We start from the raw sequence: 27571 nt of genomic DNA on the forward strand, positions 1-27571 counted from the left end.
AACATTTTAAGCAGTGTCAAAATTTAAAGGGTTCAGTCTTATATAGGTAAACTCTATATGGAAATGATCCAAGATTCAACATGTTTATTGTCATTTGCACAGTAAAAACAGCAATTTAGACCATATGTCTAAATTGCAGTCTCAATTACTAACAGCAGTAAATAAAAAATAAATAAATAAAAAAACTTAAAAATGAAAATAATATATAAAAAAAGGTGCATGAATGTGACCATTTAATGACCTGACCTGATTAATGAATCATTATCAGAAACCACAAATCTAAAGAGTGGAATTTATTTAAAAGTTTTAATTTATTTAAAAGTGCTTGTGTTATTTAACAGGAGCAATGAATAATAAATACAATAACAATAGTACTGGACCAGATATTGCTAAAAGCTCATTTCCTTCTGCAGTCCCTGGCCAGCGGAGCCTAGTGAGGCGAAGGAGACGGACATAAAGAATAACAATCTGAGGCTTTTGGCAAAATAGACTAGGCTGATGTTTGTTTAAGATGTCACAGAGATGATACACTCCACTCTGTGTAATTGTATTTTGAAATAAAGCATCGGCTCTGTCTTTTCCCTCTTCAAAATAGATATTTCTGTATAAACAACTGTAACAGTAGCTCATAAGCCGTCAGTCTCACCAGATAAAGTTTTGATCACATCAGGTCATCATTTTAAAAGCCCTGAACTGAGGCCTTGTGAAGCACTCTGTTGTCATTAGCTCAAGCCCAGACTATGGCTGTCTGCAGTATAAGTTGATAGTTAGTATCAAGACTAAGCTAAATAATACGTATCGTCCCATTATACCATACCAGAACACTTCTCAATGTCTATATCTACATATATATATATCTATCTATATATATATGCAAACTTTTTGGCTTTTAGTGACAGCAAACTCAAAATTGTTGACAGTTGGTCATACAAAAACAACATTTGACGATGCTCATCTATCAAAATAATTGGTGTTGTTGTTGTTCAGCAGTGATGGATTAATATCATCTTGAGCAAACCTTTCCATGTGTTAATTATTTATATTGCAGAACTTGACGCCAGGTGAGCTCGGTAAGGAATAAACAAAGGTTCAGAAACGAGAGTTAAACACGTCTTCCTTCTGTAAAACCAGGCGTCGAGCTGGAGAAGAGAGGACCTGACATACTTAGTATTCTCCACCACAGACAAATGCAAATGTGATCATCTGAAAAAAAATACATTTGCGGTGATGCTTGATACAAACATTTTGTGCGACACGGCAGAGCATGCCGGGAGTTTGATTCAGAGAAAATAATGACATTTGAAAATGCAATGTTAGTGAGAAAATTAGTAATGAGATATTTTCTAGCAGCACTAGCAGCCTGAGTGTCAGTGCTGAAGCACTTGTCATTGCCTTCAGGTGACACAAGTGTTAAAACTGCAGAGTTCCTATATGCTTGGAGGTGACACATGTACAGTAACAGTAAAAGCCTGAACCCCCATGTGGCTGCAGCTCTGAAGTTTGATTTCATTATATCTGGATACAGGTGCCTCCTATTAATGACCAAGTGTATTACTGTGTCCAATCACATGTGGTACTCAGCTTCTATGGGTTGTTGGTAGAGTACTGATACGGCTGTCTGTGATCAGGAGACGACACTGGCCGACCTGCTGCAGCTCAACCTGCACTGCTTCGAAGAGGAGGTGAGAGGGATTGTAGACAAGGCTGTGAAAGAGATGGGGATGGAAAAGGTCCTCTCTGAGCTCAACTCCACCTGGACAGGTACAGGAATGGGACACTTTATTTGAACACTGCTCAGAGTTTATGACCTTATGACGGACTTTACTGCTTTACTGTCCAGGCATGCAGTTCCAGTATGAGCCCCACCACAGGACCCAGGTTCCTCTGCTCCGCACAGACGAGGAGCTGATCGAGACGCTCGAAGACAACCAGGTCCAGCTGCAGAACCTCATGTCGTCCAAGTACATTGCACACTTCCTGGATGAAGTGTCTTCATGGCAGAGCAAGCTGTCTGTGGCCGACTCAGTCATCTCCATCTGGTTTGAGGTGCAACGGACATGGACCCACCTGGAAAGCATCTTCATTGGTTCTGAGGACATCCGCTCGCAGCTGCCTGAGGTTCCCCACATTTATGCGCACTTAGTTAATTACAGCGCTGTAATTCAGGTATACATGGGTGTCAGGCTAATATAGAGCAGACCTTAACCTGCTCTTTCGTTGTTGCTATATGAACCCAGATAGCATGACTGTTACAGATGCTAATTAAGAACCCATTAATTGGCCTCACTTTAAGTTTAGGAGCTGAGATTACACACTTTTTAATTGCTCCCATGATGTTCAGGCTGCGCTTAAGCCCAGATGTTTGCTATTAAACCTCTGATTCTGCCCTCTCTAAATCCCCTGACTGGGCTCTCATGTGAAATCCTCTGCAGGACTCCAAGCGCTTCGAGGGGATTGATGCTGATTTCAAAGAGCTGGCAAACGCAGTGCATCAAACGCCCAACGTAGTGGAGGCCACCAATAAACCAGGCCTGTTTGGTAAACTGGAGGACATCCAGAGCAGGTGAGAGCTAAAAGATGAGTCACTCTCTGTTTCTGTTCTTATGACTATCACACTCGTACGCGGTTTTTACTTCTTCTTACACAAGAATGCACGTTAATACTGACTCTGCGTGTGCTGTGTATTTTTCTACAGGCTTTCTCTGTGTGAAAAAGCTCTAGCAGAGTACCTAGACACCAAGCGGCTGGCCTTCCCTAGATTTTACTTCATCTCTTCAGCGGATCTCCTGGACATCCTGTCTAATGGGACCAACCCACACCAGGTGGCTTGACTAATTTCTGCCTGAGGCGCAGCAATAAATTTTATGCTTCAGTCTGTTCACAGAGACAAGGATAAACCATGCATATGTCTCGATGCACCTCCTTCTACAAGTTACTATCTACCAGTTTTGTGAAGCTGTGCCCCGTCATCGTGCTCACTTGCTGGCTGCTGCTGACTTTTGTAGTACCTCCAGTGCCCACACAGGGGCAATGTCGCTCATAGTTTTTCAGGTTACTTCCCCCCTCCATTATCTTATGCATTTCCTCCTCAGAGAAATAAATCACTGTTAAGAACAACTTGCCACTAAATCGCTCTAAGAGGAAGTTAGCAGGTATGCAGCAGAACATGGGTCCTGCCCTTCTATTAACAGTTCAGAAAAACAGCATTGAAACGTTATTTATTTGTGCGCCGGCAAAGAAAACAGCAGTCAGACCGTGAGCAGAGTTTAAATTGAGCCCTAGCTGAGTGTGTCTGGGTGTTTCTTTCAGGTCCAGAAGCATCTGTCTAAGCTGTTTGACAACATGGCTAAGATGCGCTTTGAAGCAGATGGAGACGGGAATCCTTCTAAGACTGGTCTTGGCATGTACAGCAAAGAGGAGGAGTATGTCCCCTTTAACCAGTCCTGTGACTGCACTGGACAGGTAAAATACATGAAATTGTATTAATGACTGCAAAAAATGAGGTACCATAACTTTTGAAGTCTTCATTAGACTTACTGCTGACAGGGATACTTTAAATGTCATTAGATGAATGTCATCTGAAGATGAGAAGATTCCCTTACCTGCCCTTATCTGTGATGGAAAGAGTGGGGGGAATATATCTCTCTCTATACGTAGACAAATGAAAGCACACAAATGAAACTGAGTCTGTTGTTGCCCCTGGGGATTTGCATATCAAACCCCATAAATCCATTAATGTTCCATTACATCCCATAGTATTTGCCTGACTCCACTTCCACTCTAATGCTTATTAATGACCTCATTAATGTCCACTGATAAGAGAACCTGTCGGTGCTCATGTGACAGACATCGCAATGCTTTTTTTTTTCTACATTTGTATTCATGGGCGCTTTCGGTTTTGTGCTTTCTGTGTAAGGTGGAGATGTGGTTGAACCGGGTGCTGGACACCATGCGCTCGACGGTTCGCCACGAGATGACCGAGGCAGTGATGGCCTACGAGGACAAACCCAGAGAGCAGTGGCTGTTTGACTATCCAGCTCAGGTAAACAAGCTCAACGGCATGTATGTACAGATATAACTGATGACACTCACTGTGGGGATTTCGCCCATTAGCCGCCTAACATCTGATGGAGCGGAACCAAATTCATGTCTGTGCCTCCCATGGATATTTCCAAACACTCACTAATGCTTTACATACATAGTTTGGATCCAGATTGTGTGGAGTGTTTTGAGCAGGGAGAATGAGTGTGATAGGCCGTGAGAGCATATAATGGGTGTGTTCTTGTGATAGTGGAACACTTAGGCTTACCTGGAAATGCTAACAGTATCCTGAAAGTAAGCGTTTGATGCTCTGAATGGCAAAATATCTGCCTAAAATAGTCTGGCTACAAGTTGAACACAGCTGAAAGTTGCAGCAAGCAGAGAACAGCGATTAAATAACAACAGATTCAGGACTTCAGAGCAATGTTGAAATCAACTGCAGGATCGATAGTGTTTATTTTATAAAACTCAACATGTACAGTTCATTTCTAGGTTATATGTACAGTAAGCAACATATTCTAAATGTATCATTTTTATATATAACGGCTTGTCTTTCATACTAACTTTGCATATTGGTCAAATTAGGGAGCTCACAGGAGACAGATTTAAAAACACAAACAAAATAGGAAGCACAGCTGGAGAAATTCTCACCTAAAAACTGAGTCGTACAATCCCCATATAATCATTAGAACTTATAGAGTTTTTTTTCATCTTCCCTGTCCTTCAGTCTCCATCCCCACGTTAGTCAACAAGGTTATTTGGAAGACCTGTGAACGCTCCCTTCAGAGAACTGAACACTTCAGAGCTACAGCACACCTTATACATTATGTATTATAATGTCTTAAACTGGAGAAGTGCCCCTGTAAGAGGAAAAAGTTTCATCATTAGTGGACAGACACTGCAGTTGTTTATCTGCTGATTTATTTTACGTGTGTGTTCCCTAAGTTTATCCTGCCGTCTGTACAAATGCAGCTTCTGGGTTTCTTGAGCCAATGTGAACTACACACTTATTTCAGTCAAAAACACACACTGTTATGAAGTTTTATGAATTAAACACATTAATCAGATTTGTCCATTAATGATTGAAGTGATTTTAGTCTTTTAATAATCAGTTTTGTGTGGGTGGACAAACAACACAATTCTTTTAGTGTCACTTTGTCCTCTGGGGTATTGTGATTAGCCTTTTCACTGAATGATATAAACTATCAATGAAAACTCAAGCTGCAGTGATTATTCCTTTTATCTTATGATCGTGCAGAAGATGTGACGGATCAAGCGTCTGCAGTCTTGAAGCTGAGGCACATTTTCACTCTTTTAGACTCCCAGGCTTCATCATGTACCCCACAAACACTCAGTCAGAAACTAAATGCAGAATATTTCATAGTCAGTCATTCATTAATACTTTGTAAAAGTTAGTTTTTTTTACCTTTTAATATTAAACCCCAGTTGCGAAGGAATTAAGAGGCTTCAGCAGGAATTATTTTGAAACGCCAAGCCCATTAATGCCCAGATAACACAACACCTGTTCAGTCCATCTAGTGTTCCTTGAAGCAGACTTTCCACACTGATCAGCAAAAACACCCTTGGCTGACAAATGAAAACTTTTGCATCTCAGTCCAAATGTTCCTTTACAACTCTGGGTTATAAAGGCAAATGGGGGCCACTTTAATGCCTGGAACATATGGACACATACGGCATGAAGCCATATGCTTTGTGCCTCTTTTGTCGACTCAATTCCTAAATTAGTTTCACATTTAAATGCTGTCTTTTTCCAGAAAATGACACAAGTAAAACCACCGGAGAGAATCGGAGCAACCTTAAATGCAGGAAAACATATGCATGAATGCTGAACCTGTGTGTGACTTCTGTCATTGTCTCTGATTCCACGTTCAGGTGGCGCTGACCTGCACTCAGATCTGGTGGACGTCTGACGTCGGCATGGCTTTCTCCCGTCTGGAGGAAGGCTATGACAACGCCATGAAGGAGTATTACAGAAAACAGGTTTCCCAGCTCAACACCCTCATCTCCTTGCTGATTGGCCAGCTTACACCGGGCGATCGGCAGAAGGTCATGACCATCTGCACCATCGACGTCCACGCCAGAGATGTGGTGGCCAAGATGATCGCTCAGAAGGTGAGAAGAGCACGGTGGATAAATCTGCATCGTTGAAATTTCCGTGCAGACATAGTGATAGCTGCTGTATTTTATGAGAGGCTATTACCAGTGAGTAATGCAGTTAAGATATTCAGGCAAGGTAGGTCATTACCATAATTGGAGGGTGGAAAAGCACAGATTATTTTGGGCTTTATCTCAAGCCCTGGCACTTTCGGTTAAACTCTTTCTTTTTTAAGGTGGAGAATTCTCAGGCCTTCGTGTGGCTCTCCCAGCTGAGGCACCGTTGGGATGAAAAGGAGAAGCATTGTTTCGCCAACATCTGCGATGCCCAGTTTCTCTACTCCTACGAATACCTGGGCAACACGCCACGATTAGTCATCACTCCTCTAACAGACAGGTATGGAGGTGTCATTCTTTGTTCAGACTACAAAATACCATTACTGCTCGTCAAGTTTGGGATGGAGAAACTATTTTAATTGATCATTAGCTTACTGGTGCTACACAAAGCCTTTTGTTTATTCCCACATGTCAGGTACGCCATTAATAATGACAACATTGGTTGGTTTGCTATCAGTAATTGATATTACATTTATCTCATTTTATTCACAATTGCACTCGGTGCATAAAAACACAGGACAGCCCTGCAAATTTAAAAATAAACTCAAAATGCCATTAAAATGTTTTTACTCTTGACTGAAGAAGAAAAGCTGGCAAAGTGATGAAAGCAAATTGTAACACACTGCAATGGAAACAGGCTTAGAAATTAATGATGAAATATACGAAGCATCAGCGTCCACTCGAGTTTGATTTCCACCAGAGAGTCGAAGAACAGTGGTAGTTTTTATATTCGGTTTAAATTGGGATGGAAACCTAGCTAGTGGGTGTTTGATTTCAGACAGACTGAAGCAGTTTTTTCATTTCTAGGCAGTGTTTGCTGAAATGAAATATGTCACTGGTGGATTTTATCAGTTAACTAGATCATTTAGCTCTCGTTGACTGATGTTTTCATTTTTTCCAGGTGGTTTCTTTTACTGTAGGATTCCTAAAACTGGGGCCTGAAATATACACTTGATAGCTAATGTGTGTAGCATTAGCATCCTCACCAGCTCAGTCACATAGACATGGACGTAGAAACCAAAATAGCATTTTTCTTATGGTGTACGTTAGCTAGTTTTTGGATTACTATTATTATCATCAGGATAATCAAAATTAAGACTGTTTTTTCCTTCTGTCATCTTTGACTCATTTGTTTAAATATTAGGGGTTTCTGCTGTATTGTTCATATTTATTTTTCCCTTTTAACCTTTACATTTATGAGAGGCTGCAGTGCTGCCAGTATGATCAGTCCTGGATAACAAGTTTGCCTTGGCTTGCTGCCGTGTAAACCTCTCCCAGTTTAAAAGACAGTAGGACAGCCGCTAGAAGCATCTGGGACCAGCATCCACACAATACTGCAGTGGATTTATTGTTGGTGATCAGGCCTTTTTATTGCAAAATGCAAATGCTCCAGGCTTAAGTTACAGCCAGCCAGTTAGCCAGACATGTTAATGATTGCAGAATTCATTAGATCAGATATACACACTGTTAAACTCATTCCTTTTACTTTTGAAAGTCTATAAAAAGAAACCACCCTCATTAAGTATCATTCTCACTCCAGTTTCATGCACGTATCTTCAGACTGAGGAGAAACACTGAGGCTGAATGACTGCTAAACTAGGATTTTACAACAACTGTTAAGGGAGAGATTTAGTGAAAAACAAAACAGTCAGTTAGTGAAAGGCACACCAACCCATTCACTCCCATAAAATGTACAATTAGAAAAGTACAAAAGAGGAATGGTTCTTTATCAAATTTGCCAGTTTGCATGAAGCCCAAATACAATTTAAAAAACCCATTTGTGTAGAAGAAAATTAAGCATTTTCTCCCCTGTAGCTGAGTAAATCCAGGCTTCTCATCAGTTACAAGCATCTGACGCCTTCTAAGAATCTTCATCTGAATCATTATGCACACCCACTGCAAGCAAAACCTTTTAGAACAACGCAGCGTGGGCACTTTGCCAACGGCTTGTTTGTTCACATACACGTTTCTGCGGGATTCCTGATAAAGTTAAACTACACAGAGATGAATACCTGCCTCCCGGTGTCCTTTGGCAAACTGCACTGTTTGACTGCGTGGTTTTTCAGGCTGACCAGTATTCCCTTTGAAGCCTGAACAAAGCAGAAACAATGGGCTTTGATGGCCGGATCAGCGGCCGTGTAGCAAGACTTCACCATATGGTGCATGCCCTCACTGCGACTCATGCGGTTCGCCTCGAGCGTTCATTGCAACAATGGACCAGGGACCAGGGGGCAACGTGTCAAATCCTTTAATCCACGACTTGAGAAATCAGCTAAAAGCAGATTTTCAGCCTGATATTTTTACACAACTTTCCGCACATCTGAGCCACCAAGTCGGTAAGATGTATCACCAAACAACAGAGACTGAGAATGAAATTTATGAAGAATTTATAGATGGATAGTTGAACTGCAAAAACCTTTACCTTACCTCAAGGCAAGATGATTTAAGTATCATTTTTCAACAATATGGCAATCAAAAAGATCCAAGGGACGAGACAAGATATGAGAGAAACAATGGCAATACATGAGTCATATAAACACGGAATACTTTAGGCATCCATTAACTTGCCATCCACTTCTCCCATTAGTGAAAATGTCAGCAAACACATTCCATATCATGAACTCGTACCTTTAAAGGTCAAAGGTCGTGAATAGGGCAAGAGAGGGCTTTTCATGAGGTCCTTTTTGTAAACGTGGTAAACGCAACTCCATTTGAATGCAGTGTGTGTCCTAACTCCCTCATTATGTGTCTGAGATTAATTCCATTTAAAATTTAAAAGTAGCTTCTAAAGTCTGTGAGAAATCTTTGATGCCAGATACGATGTACTGGTACTCATGTGTAAAATCATATCCATCTAGCTAGCCTCACTCCTGCCAATCGAATATTTCATCTCAGTCTCATTGATCACTGTGGACATAGTGAGTAAGTTCATTCATGAAAATGAATCATTAAATATAAGATATTCTGTGAATAAGGCTGCAGACAAACAGTACGTCTTACAACTCAACCATTTAGTCTACAGTGAAGCACCGGTAGCGTTGAGAGAATCTATTGTTTGACAGACAGGAAGCCGATGCACAGATCTGAGAAAGGGATTTGTCTCTTTGTAAAGGAGTCCTGCAGCAATGTTGTGAATCAGCTACTGTGTGATAAACAGATGAGTAAAACATTACAGCAGTTGAGCCTAATAAATATCAAAAGCCGTGACAGCGTTTTGTTTTGGTGAGACACGGATTAAAACCTTAAATTCTTGCTTTGTTCTTGATGCGAGAGCTGTTGTTGAAATCCATGTCCATGGCTACAGTGTGAAAGTTAGCTAGGAGGGTTGTCTTTAGCTTGTGTTACAAGGTGAGCTTTGGCCAAGGTCTAGACTTTGTTCTCCATTTTCCAGGAGCAGTTTGAGTGAACCGACTATGTATTGTGCTCAAGACCATTCAAGGTTTTTTTTTTTTAATCACAGCAGTTATTTTCATCGTTTTGACTCATCAAAGCAGGAAAAGCACAAGCAAGATAACTTTATATGAGCAGCAACTCCCCACAGCGTTCAAATGACATAAGAGATATTAATACAAAATATACAAGAAACATGATGCGGTTTAAAAATAAAGACACGAAATTGGATTTGACAGACTAAATTTGCAAGTGAAAATAAAAATGAGGAGAAACAAAGAGAAAGGCTCAAGTGGAGCTCAGCTTTGTGGTAGATCGATCCAGATACGTGGAGCATAAAAACTGAATGACACAAGGTCTGGCCTTTTCAGATGGAGCAGCTAATCAGAAATGCATTTCACTGCTAAACCATGCTGGGCTTTATACAGCACCAGTTGTATTTGAAAGTTTATTCACAGACAAACAATAAGCCAGTGTAAAGATGGGAAAATTGCAGGGCGTTGGTGGGGACTGTATTAGAAACGGTATTACAGTAACTGAATGTAATGAGGCTGTTAAAATGTGGGTCTGTCACTACACCACGGTTTCTGGCTTCGTATATGTGGTCTGTTCTGAGCTCTGACGTACTGTAAAGGTTCTTCTTTAGCTCTGAAATATATTCAATAATTGATAACATCAAGGTGATGCTATGGTTAGCACTGTTTCCTCACAGCAAGCTGCGTGGCTACCCTAGTAGTTCTGTGACTCCTGGTATATAAACATAGAAGTGTTTGCTGAAATGTTAAGCTAATACATTATATGACCCGTTGGTGACCTGGATGGATGGATGGATGGATAATAACATTAATGATAGCTGCATTCCATTTATTTCAACCAGCTCCAGGGCTCGGTTAGCGCATGTTCACTCACTGTCATGGATTATTGGGTATGGAAAGGAGCCGTGGTTAACGTTATTATTTACACCAGTGCTTTTCCTAGCGTGACGAGCCAAAATGACTGCTGTGAAAAGATTCCACATCACGAGCTTCACACTAAAGCAGCTACGTAGAAATCACCTATCGATATTATCACTAGTTTTCATTTGAACTTAAAGACACAAATGCTCTTTGAAGGCAGTGCGAAGCCACCCTGTGGGCTTGTATTCAACATGAGCACTGAGTTGTATGTGCTTTTACCACAGGCTGCATATTGCCCGTGTTCCCCCTCTGCAGTAGGATAATTAGGCTAAAGGAACTCATTCTAATCTATAACGGCGGGAATGTTATCGGCACGGTGTTAGCATTCACTCAATACTTACTGCAGGATCTGGAAGGCTGCACCATTATGCAAAATGTCAGGAATATTTCACCCAGTTCACACACACACACACTGGCTAAGAGAGAGGAATGGAGGGAGAATGAATCAGACAAGTAGACTGATGTATGGCTGTTTCATTTAAAGGCGCTGTAATAAAACAAGTCACCTCCTCACAGTCCGGTTTAGTTTCACTCTCTTGTCTTGTAGCTGCTTTTAGTTCTCCTGTGCAGGACATCCTCTTCCAGCCTCCCAGACGACTGATTGTGTGTTTTTTGGCTGTATTTCAGTGAAGAGCCATAGAGCTTGTTGGCACTGGTATCCGGATGATACACTGTATACAGATGGGATCGTTTGTCTTCCCCAAGCTTCTGTCTCTCATTATGCTTTCCAACATTTCCCCCCTCTCTATACATCATCTATTAACCAGCAGTTCGTTAAACTCATTGCCGTATTGATATTCAAGGCAAACCGTTGTGTTTATTGCTGTGATCGATAAAGTCCTGAATGCCTCCATCAGTTCGCGTTCATTATGTGTCTCTCTCTCTCTTCTTTTTTTTTTTTTTTTAAACTGATAGTATATGGGCAGACTGTTTGTTAGTCCTGACAGATTCTGCTGGAGAAGCAATCACTGGTGTCACTAATCAGACGGTGTGATAATCAAAGCACAGGAGCAGATTATATTATCATATAATGAAGTTATGAGTGACGACGTCTGAGTCGGCACCAAGACATTGTCTCAGCATGTTTCGTTAACAGCCGTGTGACTTTCTTGTAATGCCGCTGCAGAAATGAAACCTTTCTTTTTTGAAACTCTATGATTTGAAAGGGAGCTTGCAGGGAAGCAAAGACCCCTGCTTCTGGCCGCTGCACCGCGGGGTGTTACAGTAATTTGAGGCACAGAAGCATTGTGCTTGACTGATTAGGTGTAATGTTACGGTGATCACTGACACTTTGTGTGCCCACTGTTGAATGCCACTCTTCACCATGATTTAGGTCTGAAGGCTTGAAAGTCTGATGAATCCACTTGTTAAACCAAGGACTTCACTTCATTTACAGTTATTGTAAAAAGTGGCTGGTTTCATGACTTAGAGAGGCAGTCTTTATTTCACTTTATTGATAGTCCTCGTTGCACAGGCTTATCCGTGCTAAAATCCTGGGCTCCTGCAGTTATTTTCTCAGAAAAAGGGAAGTTCTTCTAGAGATTTTGCAAATCTTCCCTCATTGCCTTGCATCATTTTGCTCATAAACAAAAAAACACTTCACATGACGAGTCTGAGTAAAAAGCAGCAGATAAAAGTACTTCTTGGCGAACAACAGCTGGGCCAATGACTTCCATCGTCTTATTGTCACAGCAGACTACATATTAGGTCAATGGATAAACTTTGTAACACACTCTAAACCAAGGACATCTTTTTTGTATTTGTGCGTGGATTATACAAAGATAATACACCATGTTAATTTGTGATCTTTAAGGGGCGTGAACACAGGAAGAAATTAGCAAAGATATGGTGACGAGAGACCATGAAATGTTAAGGAAATTCCACGAGTTGTTGTGACGACAGAACCTTTGGCAAGTACTAAGTTGAACTAATCACGTCTATGAAGCAATGCAGTTGAGGCAGTGACCAATGGGAGCAACTGATACAGTTGATTGAGAGTTCTCTAGAAGTTTACCCCAAGAAAACACAGTCCATTACTTTGGTTGCTACCACCAAATTCATCATACCCATGAACCCAGATGGAGGAGAGACTGGTGACGGCAGGAAGGGCTCTACACAGTAGCGATATTTGTATGTTCTACTTGTTTCACTTGGAAATATTTGGGGTGGGAAATGTGCAACCAGAGGCTGCAGCTAGCAACCGGTGGCCAGCTCAAAGAGACGGGTGACAATTTCATTGGATTATTGCATTATGCAGCATGTGGATGGGGCTGTAGAGGTGTTGTACTTAAGGGATTTTATTAAGTGTGGAATATTTACATAGTTTGGACAAGTTTAGTATAGAATTCTCCCCCTGATACCAGTGTCTATGCTAAGCTAGGCTAATAGCCCTTTGGAAAAAAGCAAATATGCAGAAATTAAGCTGTAGATTTAAAGAATAAATGCAAATCCAAATAATTGTTTGTCTTAAACTGATTGATTTTAGACTCAATAAGTCAAAGTGCAAAAAAACACTAATGGCAGGAACTCCACACACCATCCTCTGTCTTTGACGATGCTAAAATACAGCATATTTATAAATGTTAAAGTGCAAATGAAGGGAAGGAAGTTTCCTTATCTTAAGCAGTAAGTCAAATTAGTCAAAGATATTTTGTGGCCAGCTGTCAGGTTGTCTTCAATTAAATGTTCTGTATTTAGATGCTACATCACCCTGACCCAGTCCCTCCACCTGACCATGAGTGGAGCTCCGGCAGGGCCCGCTGGCACGGGGAAGACCGAGACTACCAAAGACCTGGGACGAGCCCTGGGCATCATGGTGTACGTGTTCAACTGTTCTGAGCAGATGGATTACAAGGTGAGTAAGTGCACGTGCATGCACATGTCTGCGTTTGAGCCTGTGCACGTAGCTAATGTGCATTCATCGCTGCCCATATTAAGCACGTTTCTTTTCATCTTAGCCTTTGTCAGCGGTATGGTATGCATTTGTCATTAAAGTTGTCAGCCCACCTTTACATCCTTCTCGTTTCATCTTTGTTCTTTTCATCTTCCGTTTGCCTCCCCACCCTTTAAGAGAAGAGCTGATTAATTAAACTCTGATTGTTATTTCCTCGCTGAAACAAAAAGCTCTCTGTGTATCCAGCCTCCACCTTGCATTATTATGCACCCCCGTATATTCCTACTACACACGTACTGCATATAGAGTGGTCAGGGGAGACGTGAATATAATCTTGTGATCCGGCTTGTTCCTGCTTCCTTCAGACAGGGGCATCATTACAGTATAGAGGCGTACTGCACCCCTGACTATACACTCCACATCAAGGTGTGTATAGAGAGAAGTGCTAATCTACTCCTGGAGGAACACATGCGCTAGATGCTGGCTTCAGAGTCCCACACTGTTACTCATATTCAGTTATGTACACACACACACAAGCTAAATCAATCCTCTAGTCAGCTCCGGTTTGCGTCAGAGAAGGTTTCCTTGGCCCTGTAATTGGAGAGAGAAGTCAGCTGTCTGCTTCATCGCGGTCCAGCTGCTCTCTGGAGGGCTGTTCACCTGCTCCCAAGCTGATGTTAGGGGAAGCTAAAATGTGGATGGCAGACATTTTAACTTTGTGTTTTTCGCCATCAGTGCCTGGTTTTATTAGCGTGAGGCCTTGTTTATGTATCAGCCTGTTATTATTCACCCACTCGCGGCTTGCTGTGGAGCTGCATTGTGGTAGCTGTGAAAAGCCTGGATGCTTTTCCATACATCGTGTCTAAATGTTGACGCGTCTCTGTCTGACTTCCTGTCCTGCTGAATTTAAATAACCGTCCCTCTCTCTCTCTCTCTGTCTGCCAGTCCTGCGGAAACATCTACAAAGGCCTGGCCCAGACTGGGGCATGGGGCTGCTTTGATGAGTTTAACAGGATCTCAGTGGAGGTGCTGTCTGTGGTGGCGGTGCAGGTAAGAACAAGTACAATACCTCCTCCTCAGGTACTCCAAAAATCCCATTAAGATTTTATAGTTTTATAGCATGTATGTATTTGCACCTACGGTGGGGCTGAATTAGCTTTCATCCTATTTGTGAAGTGGCCTATCCAAATCAAGTTGTGTTGAAAATAAGCTCTTAAAAACAGCCCTGCAGAAGCAAATAGCCTCTTCATCACCGCTTGCAAGTGTAAATTGCTTCAGCTATAAGACTAATCCACCACTGCTGGCACCTTTGCCCCCCAAAGCTTCTTCATAATTGGGGCCTTCTCTGATCTGATTTGAAAGTCGAGGATAGAACACAGCCTGCTTTTGCTGAGCCGCTGGTGCCGGTCATGCTGCTCTCGCCTCTCAGCACAAATAATAGCAACTCTGAACAGACAAACTCTGCAGTTATTTGGCTAAATTACTTTTAGTTCTGTGTTAGTGCTCTGAGCACGGCCTTGATTTGCAAACGACAAATGATTTTCCTTGTAATTAGGAGTAATTTTCTTTTGCATTAGTCATCAGAGCAACTTAGGCGAACGGAGGTACATCACAAAGCTGTGAGAGGAAAGAAAGGAAAACATGTTTTCATGCTCTTTAGGTTGATTGGTGATTCTAAATTGGCCGTAGGTGTGCATGTGAGTGTGAATGGCCGTCTGTCTCTCTGTGTTAGCCCTACAATAGACTGGAGACCTGTCCAGGGTGTGCCCCACCTCTCACCTGATGACAGCTGGGATAGGATCCAGCCCTCCCTCGACCCTTCACAGGACAAGCGGTTACAGAAGATGAATGAATGAATGAATGAGAATGGAAGCAGATTTGTGGGGCCTGGCTGCAGAAAATGCACAAATAGAAAAAGTAATAGTAAAACAAGACAGTAATCTACTTAGTAGTAAATCTACTTAAAATGATTTTGACCTTCACAATAAAAAGTAGCCATCCAACTTGATATCATTAGCTGGGATCAGTTCATCATTTAAGTCACTGACTGTATATAAAGATGGACAAACCATAACCTTCATGGAGCTAAGGTTCAGTGCATAACTGTTATTAGAATGCAAATTAGTTTTTCCTAGAGTGCCTAATGAACTTGCAAGTAAATGTACAGCATGTCTGCTCTGAATACTGGGAGCCATAGAGCTAGCATGTTAGCCTTGTCATAATTGTGTTTACAGTTCGTTGTTGATATTTAGCTTTAAATGTCAATGAAAGCCAGTACTGTAAGTCTGTACCTCCCTGTAGCATAAATCACCAGTATTACCCCGGTATATACTGAGACAGTCAACATTTTAACAGCATGGAGTTCTCTGGATGAACTGGACAGATAATTCTGACAGCTCCTTTACCTTTGTTCTATCCGTCAGTCTTCACTTCACATGTTGTGAAATGTAAAGTGTAAAAAAAAATAAAAAATCATCCTCCCCTTTACATCCTCCACACCCTGAATGTTGTATACTCTGGGTGACCTACAGTAGGTAGTCTTTTGATAACAGAACTCTTTTGAGAAATCAGCTGATGCTAGCTCTTCTGCTATCTTGCATTCTGTTATCCTGGATCAAACAGATCCCCTCCCTGTGCTTTCACAAGTCCCTCTAGACAGAGTATTCAAATCCTGCCCCCGACACTTCATGCATGTGCAATACTGTCAAAGAAAAATGTATAGAGTCGATAAGGACGCTGATTACAATCGTGATGATAATGGAGATAGAGTTCCTAAAAGGATCATTATTCTCTGCAACACTTAACAGTCGCGTTTCCTGCCCTTCTTTTTTTTCTTTTTTTTTTTGGAGAAATGAAAGTCAAGCACTCTTCCTCCATAAGCAGTGGAAGTCTGCAGTACTTAGAGAATTTTAAAGTGCCAAAAGAATGAATAGGTGTTACGTGGCGTATTGAATAATAAATCGCAGTGGCTTATACGTGGAGAAGTAGACCTTGAGAACAGAGGAGCGTCAAACTCCTGCTGTGACAGCTGGCAGCCCGCTCCAGTGCTCGGCCTGCCTCGGTGGAGCCAACGCAGAGCCATCCCTCACCACAGCGCACACACCTAATCCATCCTCTTAAAGTGGGAGCAGCTAGCATCGCGCGGCGATATACTCGGCTGCTGCTCGGGCCTGCTAACACAGGTGGCGGGACCAGTTCTACATTAAATAAAGCAGAGACAAACAGAAGGCTGCCAGACGTAACAACATGGAGATAAATTGGTGAGGTTCTGCCTCTGTTACAGCAAATACAGACTTGGACTGTGAATATACTGAAGCAGCTTGCTCCTGACTCTGTATTCAAAGAGACAGAAGAAAGTGGAGCTGGTCCACAGTTGATCACACCTCTCAGAGCGGTGTCTATCCTTGAACTTTCTAAAATGTGTTTCTGGTGTTTTACTTCTCTTTGTGTCCTTGTAGGACATCGCTGGCATCGCTGTCATTTCACATAAAAAATACGCTCCAGTGATGTTCTCATGAAAACTTTTGTTCTTTTTTCCTGCGTGTGTGTGCTGCAGCTGCCCTGTTTGTTTTTGCATTTTCTCCCTCCCACTCCCTGTTGTGTTAGTATGACTGAGTGATCTGTAGCCGAGTACTCATCCATGAAGAGATGTTCCTCCTCTTTCCAGCTGTCGACTTGCTACGCTCTTTTACCGCTCGCATGTTAAATTCATAAAGCTTCTTACAGGCTGGGATTCAGAGATTTAGGCCAAGACACACACATGCACACACACACACACACAGACAGAAAGTTCATTTCTGATATCTCATTCAATCATAATGTAGACAAGCAGAGCCTTGGAAGTTCACCCATCCAGTAAACCCTGGCTGATGGCATGCTCATATTATTGATGAAATTGTGTCGCTTTAAAAAAAAGGCGCACGCTGCATAACAATTTGACAGGCTGTTACAAATTGACTCCAGTATGTGCTTAGTGATATTAATGACATGCTAATAAGTGAGAGTTGCAGAAGTTGGATGCATCTGTTTGGAGCCTTAATTGACAGAAATGAAATGATTTGGCTTTGCCATCATTTGGTTTGACAGTAACATGCATGCAGCATGACTGCAGGGACGACAGTATTGATGCTGTGGTTGGTCCATGACTTTGGTTCAAACTGAAATATTTTAACATTGGGCGGACAGTCATGAAAGTCTGCACACATATTCATACCCAGAGTATAAATCCCAAAAACCTTTCTCATGGTCTGGACTACTAACAGGTCATATCTGTCACTTCTCCTGTTTGGATAGACTGGTACAATATCTGGTACAGACCATAGACTTCCTACCATTGGCCACATGATGCTAGTATCCTAGGGATACGGGTTGTGCCATCTTGTGAATTTTGAGCTTCTAGACTCACTGCCGCTTGCGTTTGATTCATACTGCACTCTGCTCTACCGCTGCCAGTTACAAAGAAATGTCAGATTATACACTGCATTTATGTATTAATTTTTTTCCTGCTCTCACGATCCTACGGGACCACTTCACAGAGCGGTTGGCGTGTCAGCTGTCAGTCATCGTGTTGTCACATCCTGTTTGTATAGCATCAAATAACTAACTAAAATTAAACTTCTCAGAAACATTGGCACTTGAATATGCATCAGCATTATATTAACTACCTAAAATGACTGAAAGCATTGTTAAATTCAGTGAAATTCATGTTTATGATGAATTGATCGTATTAAGGGACACTCACACCAGTCAGCGCTGGTTGGAATTGAAAATGAAAACTAGCCAGCTGCTCATTTCTGTTTGTGGACTCATTTAGCTGCTGCTAGCATTGTCATTGTGAGCATGTATGCATGTTGACTAGCGTAAGCACAGCCTCCCAGAGATTCTCGTATTTTTTTTATTTAACAAACATATTAATATTTAAGTGTTTTTATCAGTTCTTGGTGCTATGGACGCATTGTCGTTGGTGCCAAACAGATCTTTACAGTTCAAGGTCTAGTTTTAAAAGTGACTGTTCATTTAGCTTTCTATCGTGTTCATGTGCAGGTCAAAAGTATCCAGGATGCCATTCGCGATAAGAAGCAGAGGTTTAACTTCATGGGAGAGGAGGTGAATCTCTGTCCCTCTGTGGGCATCTTCATTACCATGAATCCAGGCTACGCTGGCAGGACCGAGCTTCCTGAAAACCTCAAGGCTCTGTTCAGGTAGGTTGAAGAACAGCCTGTGTGTAGCACTGATTCAGTACACTGGGCTTAGTTAATCACTTATCAATTAGTCATGCAACAAGAAACATGCAGCAACTATTGATATAGGTTCAGTGACATCTGGCCCTTAACAAGTGGACTCAACAACGAATAAAACATCAAATTCATTTGAATTAAAATGTTTAAAGCCCGTCACACAAAGTACTTTCAGCGTCCCAAAGAGTGTATTAACCCAAATCACAATAATAGGTGTTTATGGGTACTGGCTCTTTAGATAAGATAGGACTTTATTTATCCCTGTGGGGAAATGAAGGTGTTGCAGCAGCAGGGAACAACAGTGCAGAATAGAAAAAATAGATTAAGGTATGACAAGAGAACCTAAATATGTTAAAAATATTTACATATTGCATCTGCTTTAAGTAGCTAACCAAAAAGATGAAGAAACCAAGTAGTAAAAAGTAGGTCCTTTGTGGACAGTTGACTGTTCTGTGCTGGTTATCCAGAGAAGCAGAGATATTTATTGGAAGACATTTGATTTAGATTTTATTTTCACTTTTCACTGGTGAAAACTAAAATCCATTTAATTGCATTTTCATAGTGGTGCGGGTAGAAGAAGTCTTGATAAATCTAGGGATATATGAAAACAGAGATGTGATCTGTTTTTAAACTAACTAATTAATCTCTATTAAGTCAAATACCACCATCATTTAGCTGAATCTGATTTCATTAGTGCTGTAATCTTCAGTTTAAACCTCATCCGACTCAAGTGCTAAAAAGCTGCAGAAAGAACATGTTAGTTGAGCTGGTATGGTATCTGGAAACACTGCATGACTTATTCTGTGTGTGTGTTATTAAAATAGATTAAATCTCCAAACAAATGAATATGCATATTTAGTTTAGTGGTGCATTGGAGGTGAAGTATTTATTTATCCAGGAGTGTGATCGCCAATCAAGTGCTGTCTCTTCATATATCCACAGACCATGTGCCATGGTGGTGCCAGATTTCGAGCTGATCTGTGAAATCATGTTGGTGGCTGAGGGCTTCCTTAACGCTCGTGTCCTCGCTAGGAAGTTTATTACCCTCTACACGCTGTGCAAAGAGCTGCTGTCCAAACAGGTACTGCCTTCCGTTCTTCAATGTTAGAAATCTGATCTGGTTAGAAGAAGCCAGGTCCATTTCCACTTTAAAGCTATACATCTGGCGCTGTTCTTTTCATAACGGAGTCTTTTGATACAGGAAGGGCACAGAGGTACCACACAAGGGTCAACTTAACCATGTATTAGCACTGCAGTATTTCATATGTGAAAGAACCTGCAGGCAGTTTGGATGTATTTCTAAATTGCTCTTTAATCCCCTTTTTCCTCTTCTTGTTTTACATGTCATAGCATTATTTTAATGATTTAAACAAGTAATAAAACCACTCGTAGTGCTGACTAATACTTACAGTGGAGTACCTCAGTTTAGGTAAGTGATTTTATGAGCCCTCAGTTCTGGATGAATATCCCACGACCACGGGCCCATTTAAGTATCATAGCACCCTGCTTTCTTTAATGGCTGTTTTATGAACCTCTCTTTCTAGGACATTTTTAAATATCACTTTAATTATACTTTTTTTACCTTTCTCAAAGTTGTTTGCCTGAGTTTCATAGTGTTAAAACATCAGCAACTTAGCGGTAATGAAATCAAATGATAATGAACAGACTGCTTCTCTAAGCTATATTCACCAGGGCTGAAAGTGCAAATCAGTGGAAAAAGCAGATTCAGAGAGCAACTTTCTCAACTGGTTCATAACTGTGCATTCACGATTACAGAAGTTGCATGGGGCTGAGCAAAATGACTGAAGTACTGACACAGTTTTACGCTAAGAAAATACAGTGAAATAAGCCTCTAATAAGCCCATGGCCTCTAGGTTTGTGGCAGTACCATGTTTAATGCTGTGGTGGGCTGTGTTTATGGAACCAGGACAGTGATTTAAATTTGTCTTTAGAAACGAAACCTGAACTGAAAAAAAGAAACAATGGCAATGAAACAAAAAAAAGATATAAAGAAAAAAGTATTGGCTCTGACACATTTGCTCTAAAAACAGGTCTATGGTCTGAGCACACCACAGCGTAGAAGAGGACACTGGCAACGATAGTCTGGTAGAACATGTCCAGCAGCTTCCGGAGGACATTAAATGATCTTAGTCTCCTAAGAAAATAGAGACGGCTCTGACCTTTTTTGTATACTGAGTCCGTGTTAGCCTACCAGTCCAGTTTGTGATCCAGACGTAGACCCAGGCACTTATAGGTCTGAACCACCTCTACACACTCCCCGTTAATGGTTACAGGCTGCATGTGGGGCCTGGACCTACAGAAATCCACCTCCTTGATTTCAGCTGTTACCAAACACATAATGTTTAGTAACAGCGAAAACCCCAGACCAACTACATTCATAGCCATTATATGAGCTGGAGTGCCATCAAGCACAAATTGAACCTCTGGCAAACAAGCTTTTTTCTTGTTTGCCAGAGTGCTACATTTCTGCAGAACAGTTAGATGTGCCAGTTCAGTTTTGGCTTTGAATATCAAATTGTATTTTTGGTACCAGAACTGTCCTGGTGACTGTCCTGGTTCCACATGTGTTCCCCTCATTCAGCTTTTCTTGATTCTGATGTGTGCATACACATGTCTTTCCTGGAGATTAACTTGAGGGAACACAGTGATTATACAGACTGATGATGCCTATATATGAAGTCATTATCAGTTGATATCAGGTGAGAGAAATATCAGAAAAATCGTGAGAAGATTAATCTGTCAAAGCCCCAATGGGAAGATTTGCAGTTGATTTACCACTGAACATGAACGCTGAACTGGGATACCAGATCCTCAGCGGGGCCCAGCTAGAGCGAGTTTTGCATGTGGAATGAGGAATCCTAAATTAAATGTGCTTTTAGTTGATCTTTGTGCTTTGCCATGTAGAAAATCAGTTTTAACGTCTTCATTATTTAAGTTTATATTCTACTCACATGGTGCATATCCCTGCATGTTCACCTCAGATTGACAGCACACAAACAGGAAGGTGTGGTGCTGGAAGGTGGTGTCACTTTAGGGCTTATACCTCATTTTTGCCTCAGCACCCTTTACCGAGTTCATCCATCCATGCTGTACATGGCAGCTTCATTATTTCCCCAGACATCCAGATACCAACCAATATTCTAGAGCCAACATTAGGGTTGGGAAATTGTCTTATGTCTTCCTGTCGTCCTACAGCGTTGTCAACATCAGCAATTGATAGACAATTTTTATTTTTTTGAAGTGATGATCCCCTGCTGTCAGTGACCTGTATTTTATTAGAGAATGTAACGATCATGAAGTGATAAGTTAATCTGCAGCAACAGCTTGGCTTGGGTCGTGCGTGTCTGATGGACACACACACTCTGGCTGTATTCAAGCAGTAGTGGCAGCATATGGAGAATGGAGATATGGGGATTTGTTACATTGTACAGCAACCTTTGTCAGGGTTGTCAGGTGGAGAAAGGATTGCTTAAAGTTTATTTATTTATTTTACACAAAATGCTAAATTAGCAATGTGCCTTTTTTCCCTTTTCTCTCGTTCAGGCATTATTTATAGCTTCTTCTTTCTTTTCCTCTTTTGCTTACATATATCATCTTCCAGACTCAGTATACAGTACACCCTTACACACACCACATGCTGTATATCCTCCTCTGTTTAGTAGATGCTCTGCACCAATGTTTGCGTTCAATGAAAAAAGAAGGTTGCTTAAAGTTAAGAAGCAACCGAATTAACAGCGATCTGCAATCAAATCATGGATTGGCAGTTGCCAAGCTCAGTTAATGAACAAAGCAAACGAATTGAAACAGAAGCTCTTCTGATAATTATCTGTTTAAATATAAAATGATATAAATAATAATAATAATAAATCTCTGGTTCCAATTTTGCATATGTCAATCTATATATATTTTTTGTTCTTTTCCACTTTTGGTCTTAAGGGACATAGACGGCGTAACCTACACACAAAGCCGTCTGACACATCAGTCTGGCTCGCTCTGTAGAAATGCTAGTCGGTGCTGTGTCTTTTTTGCCAGCAGGGTTAACTTTTCTTTCTACTTCCTGCTTCACTTTCACCAATGGTGAAACTTTTGCTGAAATTTCTCAGAAGATGAGTCATACAAGTCATACATGTTTGTATATCCGAACCTCCTCAGTTAACCTTTGCTCAGTGTGTTCCATCTTTATTGATCCAAAACAATCAGTTCGAAAATTGCAGAGATGGAGAAGCAGCTGGAAATACTGAAGCGTAAATAAGTACTACCAAGCGGACCAATCACAGCTACATTTCTGGGGAGGTGTACGTCAGGCTACACCGCTAGGGTCTGCGTAGGATATGCGCCGTAGCTACGGCGTCAAATTGATGCAGAAGTCTAAACCGCCTGTCACTTGATACTTCACCTTTGTTTCTTTCACGCAACAAACACTGTGCTAGTCAGATGACAAGAACAAAACTGCATCATACACGCACATCTTGACTAAACAGTATACAGTGAACAGCACACTGTGTCTAATGAGGCCAAATTCAGGTTCAGAAGCTAATCTGAAATTTGACCTTATGTAGGTGTGCAAGAAAAATGTATCCCAAAACTTGACAAACAGCAATTGAAAGCAATGAAGTGAAGTTGAGTCAGAGTCTGTTGAAATGAGCCTAAAAATGAACCTTTTTGTTGTTGAACCTGGAATAGTTTGGGTACCCCAGGGGGTCTCAGCCCTTTCTCTGCTTTGCTCAACTGATGATAATACCTTAACTGGGAACACATCTCTCCTGTTGCAGACAAATGATCATTATTAACTTGTAGCAGTATTTTAAAAATAATATGTGGATTTAAGAAGTTAGGACACAGCAAGTGAACTTTAAAGGACGTAAAGCTCACTGGAAAAGTGCTCAAGCTTAACAAATAAGTTCTGCTTTACGTCCTGTTGTGAATATTATATGGACATTATAAAGGCGTTGAAAATAAAGTAAATGAAGCAGTGTTCCAGTCTTTTCAGATGTGTATTTGAGTGTGTGCGGTACTCTCTCCTATTTTCTGGATGGAATCTCTGTGGTATTATGCTGACGCTGCAAAGTAGAAGTTAGCTGCACAGTATATGGGTACATTTATGATGCATAAATACAGTAATGGTGACAGCTGCTGCTGTGTTGTAAGCCTGAGCTGATGAAGTAATTGAAGTTTTATTTAGGTTTGTTGCATTACAAGTTTAGTCATAAAACAAACCTAGCCATCTTGATCTTCACATTGTGATGAGAATGATTACATCACTAAGTTAAAACGTCTGTGAAGAGGTCTGTATACTTCTTCCTGCTCGCTGACCCTTCTCTGGTCTTTACTGCAGGACCACTATGACTGGGGCCTTCGAGCCATCAAGTCAGTGCTGGTGGTTGCCGGCTCTCTGAAGAGAGGAGACCCCGGGCGAGCTGAGGACCAGGTACTGATGCGAGCCCTGAGAGACTTCAACATCCCGAAGATCGTGACCGACGACATGCCCGTGTTCATGGGCCTGATAGGGGACCTGTTCCCAGCCCTGGACGTCCCCAGGAAGAGAGACCTGGACTTTGAGCAGCACGTGAAGGAGTCTATTCTAGACTTGAAGCTACAGGCCGAGGACAATTTTATACTCAAGGTAGGTTTCTACTGACAGCCTACATGCTTGTCTGCTGCGGTATATTGAATTGTATTTTGATTACAGCTGGAAAAAATTAAGGTCCCGCATGAGTGTAAGTTGGTTGCCAAGCCGCGGATGAAAGCAAACATAATCATGACTTGTCTGGGAAGAACAGTCCCCGAATGGGGTTTTCATCTTTAACAATTTAGACAGATATTACAGTTGTAGCGCCTTGATTTAGATTTATCTTAGTTCTTTCCAAAAGCTATTTACCTCACGTCATAATGTTCCGCTGGGAAATACACATTAGTGTCAAACAAGTCTGCAGCATCTGGATGAATAGTGCAAATATTGCCGAAAGCCGTCGGTTGGCGACGAAAGAGAGTTCAGGTGCCCGAGCTGATGACCTAATTCGAGTCATTATATTACATACTGATACACACACACACACATGCACAATAGAAGGCATTATATGTCAGAGACAGATGTACGCAGGACCAGGGGAAATAAGTGCAATCTGCCTCAGGTCAAATAGACACGGGAACCACATAATAACACTCCATCAATGGAGGCTGGCGCTGCACCACGCCACTTAACCCTGACATTGTGAGAGACAGCCGCAGAAATAAACAAAGAAGAGGAGGAGAGAGAGAGAGAGAGAATGGTGGAGCGGTCAATAACGACCATCCACCCCCGGAGCCTGAACTTTTACTGTCTTTGTTTGTGCGGCCAACCTTTTGATTTCAGACAATGAGGAAGGGGGTGGTGTTGGGGGGGGGGGCAATGGGGCTGGCTTGGCGAGAGAAACCGCATACCTTTAGCGTTAGCCGGTGCTAGCAGCAGTCCCCCCCACATCAAAGCAGTAATCAGCCGGGGCATTGGAGAGCGTAGTGCTGCCTGCGCTCCGGGTGAATGGATGGGGAGAAGGAGCAGCGAGGAGCCCGGTCGATGGCATTGATTGGACTCGCCATCTGTATGTTTGAGCGGAAGTGGGGAGGAAATCTCTCTTTCTCCCTTCTTACTCTTTGTTACACACTCTGTGGTGTCACCTCACAAACCTCCATTGAAAATGTTACACCGACAGTCAATGGAATTTTTTCGGAGTGTGTTAATTTGACTGGAAAGCGAGAAAAGCCTTACATTCTCAGTGCTGCTGGAACGGTGGTGAAAGGAAAAGGAACTATTTACACAGTTTACATCCATTTAGTTGTCTGCTTTCCAGTTAAAAGAAGACACTTTCAGCACACCATTGTATTTAAAGGTGGAAAATTTGGGAAGGATCCAGGAAGTAAGCTGTGACGATCAGTGCTGTATAAATTACTATAGCTGGAACAGTATGATTTATTACTATAGCTGATGTAGAAATGAGCTAATGAAGACTTGCCACAGCCCTGTCTTACCGTCTTCTGTCTCTTCATCTGTTACCTTTTTGTGGGTGAAGATAGTTCATTATGACTGCCTGTATTTGGGTTCCTTGTCCTGCATGAAGTAGGGACCAATCAGAAGCCTCCCTGATGGGAGAGTCCAAACATCGAATGTTTTATACAATACAATGAATACACTGACTAGTATTTAGTATTTAAATCTTATTTAAACACTATACAATTTGGTATTTTTTTATGGGTCTATAACTTGCATAGGATTTGATGGTCAAAGAGTTTTAACAAATCATTGTATTATGACATGCTCCGATAATTTACTACTGCACGTCTATAAGGTTTTAGTTGAAAGATAAAATGGACAAAATGCAGAAATCCTAACCTTTTGCTGTGGGTGCTGAAAGCTGCTCTTCCCACAGTACAGGCTCAAGGATGCTTCTCATAGACCCTCTCTGGCTCATAAATGCTGATTCATCAGGTTCATGGACCTCGTTCCCCTGTTGAACAGTTTCATGTCCAAGCTTTCTAGACTCTGGAAAGATGTGTAAGGTGCTTAGAGTTAAGTCATGAAATCATGAATCATATTAATAAATATCAACATACATATATCATTTAATTAATTTGTGTTTTATCATTCACTTATAATTTTGATAGAATTTCACCATTTAGTTTTCCCATTAGCTGTTAATTTCATAAAGCCACTGCGTAGTCTCAATACCGTATGCTCTCTACAGCATATAATACTATCCAGCCTGTAGTATTGTATTTTTTGTCTTTTGTCTAAGAATACGATATAAGCACTGTCAGTCCGTCTGTGACTGCCACTACTGGCTTAAATTTAAAAACAGAAAGCTTAAATACTTTCCTCATTTACGTCACCTTAGACAAGAGTACAGCATCAACATCATCCTCTCAGAATATTTCAATCAAGAGGAAGTGGGCGGAGCCAGTTATGTGACAGCTTTCTAATCAATCAGACCAAAGTGACAGCTAATCACATTACAGCTTCTGACCTGGTACAGCTGAAAAGGAGGACAAGGACTGAGTGATAACAAGCAGTATGGGAAAAAAAAAAAAAAAAAGTCACTTAATAGCATGTCATCTCATGTTGCTCAATTTAAAATATTATTGGATTATGTATTATTATACGTATTATATATATTTTTTATTATTTATTATGTGTAATTTCATAGTGATTTTTTTTTGACTCTACAGTATACAAAAAAGCTACTGACTAATACTGCCAGTGTAAAATAAATAGATGTACTTCCATTATGTCTTTTCTGTAGTTCGTCACACTACCGTCATTCTTAATCTAATTAGACACATTTGCCAGTTAATTAGAAACACTAGTAAAATGTCTAATTTAATAGTCCTGCACTAAATCTTCTTGTATGTTATGGCATTCAGCATTTATTTCACCTCACATACCTGATTCAACTGTGGTTTCATTTTGGAGGCTGTTTTTTGCATTGTATTGTGTTATACAAATACATGTTTCTATTATCTTGACGACCACAATTTAGTCAGAGAGCTAGGCTAAATAACAGAAACAGAAATCTAATTCAGTCCACTTCAACAGCACCACAATCTACATCCTTTCAAAATGATCGTCCAGTTGAATTATCACCTTTCGGATGGTGTTTCAACATGAACGGACGTTACAACAGCCATGAAGCTAAGATTTAGTGCAGGACTGTTATATTAGAATGCATTTATTTTCACTAGTGTATCTAATAAAGTGGCAAGTAAGTCACCATAAATGGATGATGCAGTAATCTGATGTGCAAAGCGTACGCACAAATTTCCATTCTCCT

The 27571-nt window shown here is 41.1% G+C and overlaps 1 protein-coding gene across 1 annotated transcript in view; it reads left to right on the plus strand.

Moving 5' to 3' along the window:
- The window catches only part of dnah9 (dynein, axonemal, heavy chain 9), a gene marked incomplete at its 5' end in the record, with an annotated part of 142086 nt that overhangs the window by 27212 nt on the left and 87303 nt on the right, over window positions 1–27571 (plus strand). Inside the window, 13 exon segments of the mRNA XM_084568071.1 lie at window positions 1629–1761; window positions 1841–2118; window positions 2433–2563; window positions 2696–2822; window positions 3310–3462; window positions 3917–4042; window positions 5935–6174; window positions 6393–6553; window positions 13317–13473; window positions 14458–14562; window positions 18556–18713; window positions 19692–19830; window positions 24106–24393. Coding sequence (XP_084424197.1) covers window positions 1629–1761; window positions 1841–2118; window positions 2433–2563; window positions 2696–2822; window positions 3310–3462; window positions 3917–4042; window positions 5935–6174; window positions 6393–6553; window positions 13317–13473; window positions 14458–14562; window positions 18556–18713; window positions 19692–19830; window positions 24106–24393 — 2196 coding nt within the window.

Source organism: Chelon labrosus, assembly GCF_963514085.1.
Source record: "Chelon labrosus genome assembly, chromosome: 19".
NCBI lineage: Eukaryota > Metazoa > Chordata > Actinopteri > Mugiliformes > Mugilidae > Chelon > Chelon labrosus.